Source organism: Sinocyclocheilus rhinocerous, unplaced genomic scaffold (genome assembly GCF_001515625.1).
Source record: "Sinocyclocheilus rhinocerous isolate Xijiao unplaced genomic scaffold, SAMN03320098_v1.1 scaffold952, whole genome shotgun sequence".
NCBI lineage: Eukaryota > Metazoa > Chordata > Actinopteri > Cypriniformes > Cyprinidae > Sinocyclocheilus > Sinocyclocheilus rhinocerous.
Window position 1 is genome coordinate 31,313 of NW_015641498.1, and position 13,289 is coordinate 44,601.

General features: G+C 35.3%; 1 protein-coding gene across 1 annotated transcript in view; it reads right to left on the minus strand.

Moving 5' to 3' along the window:
- Positions 1-13,289, minus strand: part of LOC107755150 (splicing factor 45-like) — a 17,279-nt gene continuing 3,990 nt past the window's right edge. The window contains exons 7-13 of the mRNA XM_016571853.1: positions 11,821-11,947; positions 8,258-8,409; positions 8,026-8,073; positions 5,809-5,885; positions 5,327-5,425; positions 5,155-5,227; positions 1-1,500 (exon numbers count right to left, since the gene is read on the minus strand). Coding sequence (XP_016427339.1) covers positions 1,397-1,500; positions 5,155-5,227; positions 5,327-5,425; positions 5,809-5,885; positions 8,026-8,073; positions 8,258-8,409; positions 11,821-11,947 — 680 coding nt within the window. The 3' untranslated portion in view covers positions 1-1,396. The remainder of the gene's footprint in view (positions 1,501-5,154; positions 5,228-5,326; positions 5,426-5,808; positions 5,886-8,025; positions 8,074-8,257; positions 8,410-11,820; positions 11,948-13,289) is intronic.

Sequence of the window (13,289 nt, forward strand, 5' to 3'; positions counted from 1 at the left end):
AACAATCTGCTCTCACCCTGCTGAGGGGTAGGTTCAGTGGTGAAGCTTCTTACTTTTTCATATAAATCTGATATTTTCATATAAAAAACATTGTACAAATGGCACAATTTTTGTAAGCTCTAGTTGGATTCTTGAACATTTTATTATGTGCCAGTATAAATAGTATATCTTGCTTCAAAAAGCTGCACGATTAATGGTATCCTTTATGTCCATAGCACACACACAAAAAAAAACACTTTTACACAGTGTACCAGCTCAATACCCAGCGCTGAAGTTTTGACCTGAACAGCTCAACCCCTTTCTGCCAGATTTCAGATGCTCTGTTCATATAAGAGTCATTTGATGAGGATCTGTTCTGTTTAAATGAATCCTCATGGAGTTCAGTCTATTCTTTCTTTATTCCCCAGCACCTTCGTCTTGCGTAAGTGCGTCTTTCTCACCAAACCAGAACATCGCACCATCACTGACCCAGTCTAACACATTTCGCATAAACCATCATACACCTAACATACATCTGGTAAAACACAAACTATTATTTAGGTGATGCATTCATATGCAAATAAGATATCCTGCAGATATGTAAAAAGAAAAAAAATGTTATAAAATCACCTTTTATTGAGTAACACGCCAAACCCAATTTCTGCTCAGGTCAAGACACACATTACGAAAAAGTATCATTCTTTAAGTCTATCAATAGTGTGTGGATCAGAGAGTGAGGACTCATGGGAGTCGCTGTTATGTCACAACAGAAGAATGTAGGTTTCCTACTTTCTAGAGTCGCACAGGGACTTGTATGTCTGATTATATAAATCATGAACCAGGACTCATTCATTACCATCATCATCACCCCATTCAACATGAGCTTGTAATGGTTTCTTTCTTTAAAACCATGTAGTAACTACTGGAGAAAATGAGTTTTCAATACTAACAACCCTTTTCTCATTTTTCTAGTTGAGCTAAACAAATAGTCCCTCACGCCATTGGTTAAGCCATGTTTTGAAAGCACCACAGTGCTCAATTATCAGAAAGTAAAACCAGAAATGGCTTACTTAACTCTGCACGTTAAACCGAGATATCAAAAAGTGTTAACACGTTTTACCTTTAAAACAGAACAACCCTAAAAGTTATTCTCCCAAAAGCATTTTTATTGCTGGGTTCTTCATCACATCTTAATCACAAGGACAAAAGGATATTTTTAACTGTGACGTGAGAGAGAGACCAGAAGCAATTCGCAAAAGGGCAAATTAAATCTTCATTACAAAACGTATTTTGGAAAGGGGCACGCAAGCTAATGTTTTACAAGGGTGTATAAAATTACTCGTGCTATTTACAGAAAGACAAATGACTTCCTCCTGGTGTTTATTCTTTCCTGGTTGTGCAGGTCTGGATCTCCCACTCACGCCTGATCTCCCAGGTCTAAAACACGAAACCTATCCAAGTTATAAAAACAGGCCTTCACCACACGACCTCCAAAGTACCGGCCATTCAGATCCACCACAGCTGAGGAGGACAAAAACAACAGCACAGTTAAAAATACTAATAGATCAAGTTCAATTGTAAATATACTATTACATTGGCTCAGGACACACATAAAAAATATGTTATTAAATATATTTAATGTATGAAATTGTATACAAAATAATATATAAAAGTTAATAGATATTATAGCACATAGTAAAATAATTCCAATGAAATTTCCAATGAAGTTGCAATTATGAGACTAGGAGCACAAAATGCACATTGTAAAGTGGAACAGAAATGTTTGGACACAAGTTATGGTTTGTGACTTTTGGACAAGAAGTTCAAAGGCTATAAATACATTTACCATGATTTATAACTTATGACCAGTTGATGGCACTGTCCTAAAGCATTAAACAGTCATTTAGGGCACGGCCTCAAAGTAAAATACAGATCTTTGTTTCAATATAGAAGTTGTCAGGATATAACCTCATTTCCTATTCTGTCTTTGCAGTTAAATTTCTTGTTACAGGAAAACGATTTAAAAAATATTGATTTTAATGAATTTGACTTGTTTATTTGTAGTAGTAGAAAAAAGAAAACGTGTGTGTATATATACACATACACACAATATAAAATAATGGTACAATATATTACAATGTATATATTATGTTACAAAGATTTCTATTTATTTTTTTTTACAAGGTTTTCTTTTGAACCTTCTATTCAAAGAACCCTAATGTATCATTAAAAACATCCCCTACAGAAAGTGTTTGGTTTTTCCCTACGTGATCTCACCAGAGTGTTGTTGCCATTTTAAAATATTAAAGTGGGTTTTTAATAATGATCTATGATCAAAAATACCCTTGATGGCATGGCAACACTCAGCTCCTCTAAAAAGCCCATTTAAACAAACCACTAACAAAAGCCTTCCTAACTGTTATGAAATCTATTTGTTTGCTTTGTTGCATTCCTAGAGCTGTAGCCCAACCCTGAGAAGTGAAGCAGGTGTTCATTTCAGAGTGTTTTTTCAGGCTTGCTTTGTTTCCAGATGCATGACTTACAGTGGCCAAAGTGTGTCATTTTAGCTGCAGAACTGCAAAAATGATGATTGTATTTGAACAGGTTTCTTCTGTTCCCGTTTTCTTTTCTTTCTCTTTTTTTAAGCAGTACTTCAAGTACTTCAGTACTTGTTCAGCGAGGGCACATTAAAATGAACAGACAATTACAATGATTCAGACCATTTATTTTTCAAATAAATGCCGTTCTTTTGAACTTTCTATTCATCAAAGAATTCTGAAAAACATATACAGTTAGGTCCATATATATTTGAACACTGACAATTTTCATAATTTTGGCTCTGTATGCCACCAGAATAGAATTAAAATGAAATAAGATGAAATTAAAGTGCAGACTTTAAGCTTTAATTCAAGGGGCTGAACAAAAATTTAACATTAAATGCTTAGGAATTACAACCATTTTTCTACACAGCCCCCCTCATTGTCAGGGGCTCAAATGTAATTGGACAAATAAATATAATCATAAATAAAATGTTCATTTTTAATATTTTGTTTAGAATCCTTTGCAGGCAATGACTGCCTTAAGTCGGAACTCATGGACATCACCAAAGACTGGGTTTCCTCCTTTCTGATGATTTGACAGGCCTTTACTGCAGCTGACGTCAGTTGTTGTCTGTTTGTGGATCTTTCTGCCTTTAGTTTTATCTTCAGCAAGTGAAATGCATGCTCAATCAGGTTGAGATCAGGAGGTTGACTTGGCCATTGCATTGCAGAATATTCCACATATTACCATCAAAAACTCCTGGGTTGCTTTTGCTGTATGTTTTGGGTCATCGTCTATTTGTACGATGAAGCATCGCCCGATCAACTTTGCTCCATTTGGCTGAATCTGGGCAGAGAGTATATCCCTATACACTTCAGAATTCATCCGGCTGCTTCTGTCTTCAGTCACGTCATCGCTAAACACCAGTAACCCAGTGCCACTGGAAGCCATGCACGCTTGCGCTCTTTTTTCTCAGAATGTACCAAACTGTTGATTTGGCCCCTCCTAATGTTCCTGCTATCTCTCTGATGGATTTGTTTTGTTTTTGAAGCCTAACAATTGTCTGTTTCACTTGTATGGAGATCCTTTGACCGCATGACGTGGGTTCACAGCAACAGCTTTTCAAAATGCAAATAGCACACTTAGAATCAACTCCAGACCTTTTACCTGCTCAATTGATGTAGAAATAATGAAGGAAAAGCCCACATCTGTCTATGAAACAGCTTTTGAGTCAATTGTCCAATTACTTATGGTCCCTTGAAAAAGCGGAAAATGGCTGAAAATCCTGAACCTTTCCTCCAATTGTGATGAGAATACCCTCAAATTAAAGCTCAGAGTGTGCACTTCAAGCCCATGTTCATTATATAACTGTAACGTGAATATGTTTTGGTCAACAGCTAAAATAATACAAATTGTGCCTGTGTCTAAATATACAGTGGGTACGGAAAGTATTCAGACCCCCTTAAATTTTTCACTCTTTGTTATATTGCAGCCATTTGCTAAAATCATTTAAGTTAATTTTTTTTCCTCATTAATGTACACACAGCACCCCATATTGACAGAAAAACACAGAATTGTTGACATCTTTGCAGATTTATTAAAAAAGAAAAACTGAAAAATGGGGGGTCTGAATACTTTCCGTACCCACTGTATATAAGCAGCACATTTGTTTTCAACATTGTTAAAATAGGAAATGTTTAAATATTAGAATGATTTCTGAAGGATCATGTGACACTGAAGATTGGAGTATTGATCCTGAAAATTCAGCATTGTCAAACACAGGAATAAATTCCATTTTAAACCATATTAAAACAGAAAACCGTTATATCTCACAATAATATATATTTTTTAAATGCAGCCTTGGTGAGAAAAACAGATTACTTTTAAAAACGCAAAAAAAAATCTTCCTGACCCCCTAAAATAATCGGAGACTTAAATTGTGTAATTTTAGCTGCAGAATTAATCTCTCTCTTTTTTTTTTTTTTCATGTGTGCTTATGTTAACTTTTAAAAAATACATATTTAACATTTGTATCTAACACTATGACATTCAGACATTTTAAAGTGTGGCTAAAGTGTTCAAATACTTTTTGGGCCACTGTATCTGTAAATATAAACTCTTCTTCCAAATGCTGCAGTTTAGCTCTGTTGTTATTTAATAAAAAGTGTCTGAGTTTAACTTTATTTGATCTCAAAGGAAATCAAAGTGTGTCATTCGAATTTTCAGCTTATGTATGAACTGTTCCAGATACATGATTATGTTAATTCAATTTCAAGTACATTTGTCTTGGTTTTTTTTTTAAGGAATAATAATTAGGAAAAAAAATTATATATTTCACAAAGCAACATAACATGAACACACAAATCAAGTTATTAATCTAGTATGTTGCCCTTGTTGAGGTTAAAAATGCTTTGAAGGATGAGTTCATATCCAGCCAGTGTTTAAAAGTGAGTGAGTGAAAACTGGTTTGCTCTGCTATCCCTTGAGGTGAGGAAGTGATGTAACCAGCAAGGTGATGTAACACCTATGGGACGGCCTTCACACATTTACCTGCTTTCTTAAGTAAGATCTGGGACACTTGAAATAAAGACCACCTGCACACACACTCTTTAAGTTTGTCCTCAAACCACTCACCTTTAATGGCCGATTCGACTCGTTCGAACTCCAGGAAAATGCGGACGGCCTCCTCGTCAGAAACACCGGCGATCTGTAAACACAAGCCAGACACACAGGTTTCATGTCAGCGACAGATATTGACATCTGCTGCTTTCAGCGGGATGCGAGACACGCTTAACATAATGCTCACCTCAAAGATGACACACTTGATGACTTTGCCATATTTCTCACACTCTTCTTTAGTCTCAGCTTCCAGGTCTTCGTCCACTTCTCCCCTTCCAACCATGTTCTACACACACAGACAGTTTTTCTGTGCAGATGAATCTCAACAAATGGTTTAGACTAAATTATCAGCTGCTTCTCATGTAATATCCTGTCAAAAGGGGCACAAATTAACTGGGACTGGGGCCAAAAACAGCCCTGTAATACATTTCTATGCTTTTTTACTATTATTTTTAAAGTAAGCGCAACAAATTGAGAACTTAATTCAGAATTCTGCTTTAGTGCTAATGTTTCAACCTAAATGGGTGCACATAACTCACCAACTGGCAACTAATCACACTTACATTTCCAAAACAGACATTTATGAAGTTCTATTTAATTTAGAATGTTGTCTTAAAAAGAAGCTGCGAGAGCTTTTTGCAAAGTTTAGAGAGAAAATACACAGCTTACCCGCAGCAACACCACTTTTGTAGGACATTTGAGAATCTCTGTAAGAGGGTTGGTCTCGTTTTTCTTGGAGGCATCCGCTATAAAACGGACAGTTTTTTACATTTCTATTTAAAATCACAACATACCGCTTCATATTCCAGCACAAACAACTTTTTACTGATGAGAACAGTAATAAACAGGTGTAGCAAAATAGTTATTTGTAAAAAAAAAAAAAAAAAAAAAGGTTTTCAATTAACCAATTCAATTCAACTCTTAGTTGTTTGTTAATAATAATAAACTAATAAAATCTTACCAGCCCCAAACTTTTGAACAATAGTGTATATGCAGGTAAACATTACAGTTAATGACTATGTATTGTAATTCTGGTGCATACAAATGAGAACGATTAAATGTGATTCTTCCTTTGTGTTCATGTAGTGAAAAGCATTGTGGGGAAACAAGATTATTTTAACCAAATTTTTTACCATAGTTTAACAATTGAATTTGATGTCTGTTTGGTCAAAATGACAGTTCTAATGATATGAAAAAAGATAAGCAAATACATAATCTACATATACGAAATATAGTAAAAAGCCAGAAAAATATCAAGATAAAATTTTAACTAGGGCTGCAAAACGATTAATTGCGATTAATCGCATTCAAAATAAAAGTTTGTTTACATGCTATATGTGTGTGTCCTGTGTATATTTATTATGTATATATAAATACACATATATATATATTTTTTTTTACAAATATTTGTTTGTATATATATTTATACTTAAAGGGTTAGTTCACCCAAAAATGGAAATTAGGCTGCGTTTTACTCACCCCCGAGGCATCCTAGGTGTATATGACTTTCTTCTTTCAGACGAATCCAGTCGGAGTTATATTAAAAATTGTCTTTGATCTTTCAAGCTGTTTAATGCCACTCAGCGGGTGTTGCATTGTTTCAGTCCAAAAGAACTTAAATAAAAATCGCCCATCCATAAAAAAAAGTGTCTCACACGGCTCCGGGGGGTGAACAAAGGCCTTCTGTAGCGAATCGATGCGTTTTTGTAAGAAAAATATCCATATTCAAAACGTAATAATCACTTGAATCTAGCTTGCGCTCACTGTTGTAAACAGAAGCAGTTCGGGGGTAATGACGTATGAGGTCGGCTTCTGAGCGGCGCATGCGGAAACGCAGGGGAGAGATCAAAACAAAACAATGTTCACTAATTAGAAGTACAAAACGAGGATTTGTAAAGAAGAATGTCAGAGGATTTCGATATAAGCCAAGAGGAGACTGGTTTTCATTTGCTAAAGTAAGGAAACTTTGCTTCCTTTGATCCTGTAAACAAACGTTGGTTTTCACGAGACTCACCGGCGCATGCGCAGCACTGACCTCATACGTCATCAGCCCGGAGCTGCTTCCGTGTACAACTGTTGGCACAAGTACACAGCCCCCCCTGTGTACTTGTGTACACAGTACACAAGTACAACTGTATTACGTTTTGAATATGGATATTTTTCTTACAAAAACGCATCGATTCACTACAGAAGGCCTTTGTTCATTCACCCCCCGGAGCCGTGTGAGACACTTTTTTTTTATGGATGGGCGATTTTTATTTGTTCTTTGATGGGGGATTTTTATTTAAGTTCTTTTGGACTGAAGCAATGCAACACCCGCTGAGTGGCATTAAACAGCTTGAAAGATCAAAGACCATTTTTAATATAACTCCGACTGGATTCGTCTGAAAGAAGAAAGTCATATACACCTAGGATGCCTCGGGGGTGAGTAAAACGCAGCCTAATTTTCATTTTCTGGGTGAACTAACCCTTTAAATATAAATATTTTATATATAAATCTAACTCTTTTTTCCTTAATATATACATGCATGTGTGTGTATTTATATATACATAATAAATATACACAGTACACACACAAATAGTATGTAAACAAACTTTTATTTTGAATGCGATTTATCGCAATTAATCATTTTGCAGCCCTAATTTTAACCATATAGCGCACCCTGAATGGACATCTCATAATAACGTCTTTATTTACTGTAATATCTGTTTGCCCATGTTAGGGACGTTACGGTTGCCACTCTTTGCATAACAGACATGATGGGCACAAATGTGTGTAGTTTCTGGTTTCTAATGACTAATAGGGCACATGTGGGTGATCAAGATGGAAAAAATATATATTATAAGTAAATGATATGGGAAACAGGAAATAAAATAAAGTCAAACCTGAATTAGAGCCTTGTGGATCAGCCACATTCTGACTGGATCCTGATGCTGAAACATACACACACATTCAAATGGGTTGTGCAACATGGTTGTGCAAATGACAAAACATGGGGTTGAAAACAAACATGATACTCAAAAAAATCAAGAGGATGTTTATTTTGGACCTGTGATGTGTGGGTTTGCACATATTTGCTGTGTGCTTGCGAGTGCGTGCGTGTGTGTATGATCTCACTCTTTTCCGTTGAGTCTCCAATAATAATCTTGCCCCCACGCTTGCTGGTTTTCTCCACTGAGAGCGCCGTGCTCAACCCCTGCTCGTGTTTTCCCAGGCCCTGCCCATCTCGGAATCCATACTTCTGCATGATTTTATGAGCCACAGTACCACTGAACAACACACACAGACAAGCAGTGGACTTCATATACAAGTGTAGTGTACAACTGATCAAACTCAAATTTAATGCTTCAGACTCCAAGCTTAAATGTTATATTTCAAATCAATTCTTTAAATATAAATTAATTTATATGTTAATTCATAGTTTAAATCTTCATTTATATTAAATGTTATAAGATTTACATAACTTCTAGTTAAATCAAAATGTTCTGGTTAAATTTAAATCTTTTAGTTTAAATTATTTAAAATAAATTCTTTGAAAATCTACATTTACTGTTTAAGCATAAATCTTTATTTATATTAAGAATTTATTGTGTTAAATCAAGATTTTCTGGTTAAAAAATCCTATCATTAAATGTAAAATATTTGGGTAAATCTAAATATTCCTCATTAAATAGAAATTCGGTTTAATTTTACCATCCAATTCCCACTATTAACAAGTTGCTTATTAGCATGCATATTACTAGCATATTGGCTGCTTATTATTAGTACTTAAACAGCACATATTAATGCCTTATTCTGAATGAGCATATTTTAGATTCCTTAATCATACTCCATACCTCATGAATTCTTCACCCAAAATTCTTTAAAATAAATTATTTGGAAATCTAACATAAACCTTCATTTATACTAAATATTATTATATACACTGAACAAAATTATAAGGCAACACTTTTGTTTTTGCCCCCATTTTTCATGAGCTGAACTCAAAGATCTAAGACATTTCTATATACACAAAAGGCCTATTTCTCTCAAATATTGTTCACAAATCTGTCTAAATCTGTGTTAGTGAGCACTTCTCCTTTGCCGAGATAATCCATCCACCTCACAGGTGTGGCATATCAAGATGCTGATTAGACAGCATGATTATTGCACAGGTGTGCCTTAGGCTGGCCACAATAAAAGGCCACTCTAAAATGTGCAGTTTTACTTTTTTTCCTTAAGGTTAATCAAATAAATATCATCCATGAATCTAAATTCTCTGGAATTCTAAATTTATTTGTTAATGATGCAACCTAAAATGATCTGAATTTCACATTACCCAATTAACACTATTCAGTATGGAGGAATATTCAGGACTTTTTTCAAAAGGAATTGCAAATTGTATTTTCAATTGCGTTTTCCATATGTGGAAAATCTTGCATTACCGTTTGCATTTTCGCTTTCGCGAGCGTACAGCGACTGCCACATTTCAAATGAAAAAGCAAAGTCCATTTGCAACTGTATTTCCCATATCTTACGAGTTATGAGCCTGTCACATTTAAATAGCAATATTAATCACCAAATTAAATTTTTCACTCTCACTGCGTCGTGCATGTAACCTGCCAAAACTCAAATGGAATCGCAATTCCTTTTGCATTTGAATTTCCGATGTCTACACGGAAAGCTGTCAATCAATGTGAGGGGCGGGGCTATACTACGGGGCGTGTTTGTATTGGGAGGTGACGTCATTCACAGATGACCGTGCCGAAAGCTTTGATCAATGGAGGTAATCGGTAAAGGCTCCGCTAAAGGCAGCTGCCAATCTGTTCGTGCCCGTGTCAACGAACAGACAACCTTCTTGGCACAATACATAATTCTGTCTTTTTTACCCCAAATGCAAATGCAATGATTATCCCCTGCTAACAGCGGGAGTAACAACGGTACGCACAATAGGTCAATATTCACTATTACCCAAACGCTTTTCACCTGTCTCAACATCTCTCACTGTTTCTCTCACTCAGATTGATTGAGTAAAAGTGAGTAAACAAAGATGAGTGAGTAAACAGACAGTGCAATTCTACAATTATTACAGTACATTTTATTCCTTTCTTTTAATCTGTACTGTAATAGAGCGCGTCACACCTGCCTCAAGATTTTTTTTTACTGTTTGCACTCTGATTGATGCACGTAAGCAAACAAAACAGTGACAATCTATATTAGGGATGGAACGATTACCGGTTTGACGATAAATCATGATAAAATTCCCCACGGTTAGTATCACCGTTTCATCCTTTAATTATCATTAAAACCGTATTAGATTACCGCAATTTGAACAACTCACGATAAATAAATACTGTCCAGCATAAAGCACAGTTTTAAGTAACAGTGTCACGTGCGCACAGCACGCAGAGTAGCCTAATCTATATTTATTTACCCATTTTCCACCTTACTTTATATTTTATATTATTTTATATTTTAACAGTTTTAATATATCGTGTCGTGCCGAAAATTGATCGTCTGCCGAAAACTGATTGCCGTCCGCGTCAGTCCATTTTACACTTGCCAAAAAGTGATTACAGACTCTACGTATTGAGTATTTCATTCATGGTTGTTATATTTGATAGATTGTAGCTCATTCAGTCCTTTTTACCTGTTGAAATACTTTTTGACAGCATCCATGAATGAAATCAAGTCATTTTGAGGCAGAAAGAATAGTTCACTTTTTGGCAAGTGTAAAACTGCATCTTATGGGTTTTATTGGCTATTTAAAGGTATTTCAAAAATCAGTGTTTGATTAGCCTATATTTATTTTATTTATTGTAGACGTTATTTCTAAGTGAAGCAACATTTGCTGAAATATCCACAAGATGCAGTATAAGAGCGCACGGTCATCTGTCGATCATTTGCGCCTCAAAGGGGCCACTGTAAAACGCTTAACGTTGCTTAATGCGTTAAGAGACTTTTTTTTAAAAGACCAAACTCAGTAAACACAAACGGTTTTATATGGATAAAATGCTTAACGCGTTAAATGCATTGCGTTCTTATTATGAGCTCATTTGCTTGTCTGTACATAGAATGCTTTCATATTTATGATGTGTTTTCTGAGTTTGGTCTTTTAAAAACACTGCCTTAACGCACTAAGCCACGTTAAGTGTTGTCCGTACGGTAGGCTATTCTATGGGAGGAAAACGCTTAACGCGGAATTAAACGCATTGCGTTCTTATTATAGCCTCATCTTCTTGTCTGTAAATAGTATGAATTACTAATAATGTGTATACTGAGTTTGGTCTTTTAAAAACACTCTCAATTAATGCATTAAGCCAGGTTAAGCATTTTAGAATGTCCCCGTCAAGGTTGCGTACTAAAAGTACTTCCGTACTATTACAGATTAAAAGAAAGGAATAAAATGTACTGTAATAAGTGTAGTATTGCTATTTAAATATGACAGGCTCATAACTCGTAAGACATGGGAAATACAGTTGCAAATGGACTTTGCTTTTTCATTTGAAATGTGGCAGTCACTGTGCGTTCACAAAAGCGAAAATGCAAATGGTAATGCAAGATTTTCCACATATGGAAAACGCAATTGAAAACACAATTTGCAATTCCATTTGAAAAAAGTCCTGAATATTCCTTCATAATTCAGCCAATAAGAACATCCTATCTATAAACAATAATGACTTTATTTATAGCTCTCTTACCCCATGTTGGCCAGGAATGAATTAGTTGGTCCTGGGGGAGATCGTGGTCTATCAGAGTCATCAAAAATGGGAGGTGGGATTGCTGTTTTCGACCTCTGCCGACCATCTTCATCATATAAATATGTTGCTGTCATGACAATAAACACACAGTTTTAACTTATTTACTCATATATCCCCAACTAGACTTAAGACTGTGCAAAGCTGCAGACACGATTCGACAACAAACAAAATCAACATCATTAGGGATGCACCGAAATGAAAATTTTTGGCCGAAGCCGAACAAAATGAAACACTGGGCTGAGGGCCGAATAACGAACACAGTTGTTCGCATTTTTTCCCCATGTATTTTGCCATTTTTTCACCACTGCATAAATTAAATAGCCAAAATGTGCCTTTTACTGTTTTGTCCTGCTTTTCAAATAAAAAATCAATTACAAAACAACAATTGGAAAAAATTTACTTAACACTGAACATTTCTTAACATTCTAGCAGACATAATACCAACAAAGCATAATTTAACTTAAAATTAATAAGTTAGTAAAGTAATATTTTTTGGCCATTTTTGAGACCCCCTTCTTGAATCAGGCATGTATTTTTTACTGTACAAATAAATGCAGCCTTGCTGAGCAGAATAAACTTCCTTTAAAACATTAGAATATATTACAGATCCCAATTTGAACACTATGTGCGAATGTTATAATAAATGTATGAATAGAGCTGCTGTAGGATAATTATTATCATCATTATGAATGTTGATGGAGTTGTTGCTTTTCTCAGCTTTTATTTCGGCAGAAACCCGCAGGAAGATCTCAGTGCTTCTTCTTGTTGACAACAGCAGATTTATAAATGATTCTCATTATGAATTTGGGAAGATGTTTGTCGCACGTATCGCATTGTCACATGCCTTGACGAGTAGCACAGTTTCAGTGCAGATTTTCCCTGGCTAACAAGCAGATACGCCGCGAGCTTGCGCAGCGCTGTCAAAACACATGCAAATCGTGCGTGTATTAGAAAACATAACATTCTGCAGGTTAATTAACTAATTGTTTAAGGTAGGGCTGGACAATACTTCAATATCAATATGTATCGCGGTATAATTTTTTTCAATAACGGTGATATGAATTTTAAACACATTTCCGATATTTCGATATACATTACCAGTGTTTCCCATACATTGATTTATTTGTGCCGTTTGACTTGCACTGTACGTTTCAAAATCAAAATGCGGCGCGGGTGTTTTATATGAATGAATCTCTGAAGGGAACCTTCAGAAAAGTTTCTATGGCTGTGTCCGAAATCGCCCCCTATACCCTTAAATAAGAGTAAGAATTTTTTTTGGGGGGGGATTATAAAAAGTAATACTTTTATTTAGCAAGGATGCTTAAAATTGATCAAAAGTGATGATAAAGGCATTTATAATGTAACAAAAGATTTCTATTTCAGATCATTATTGTTCATATCGATATCGG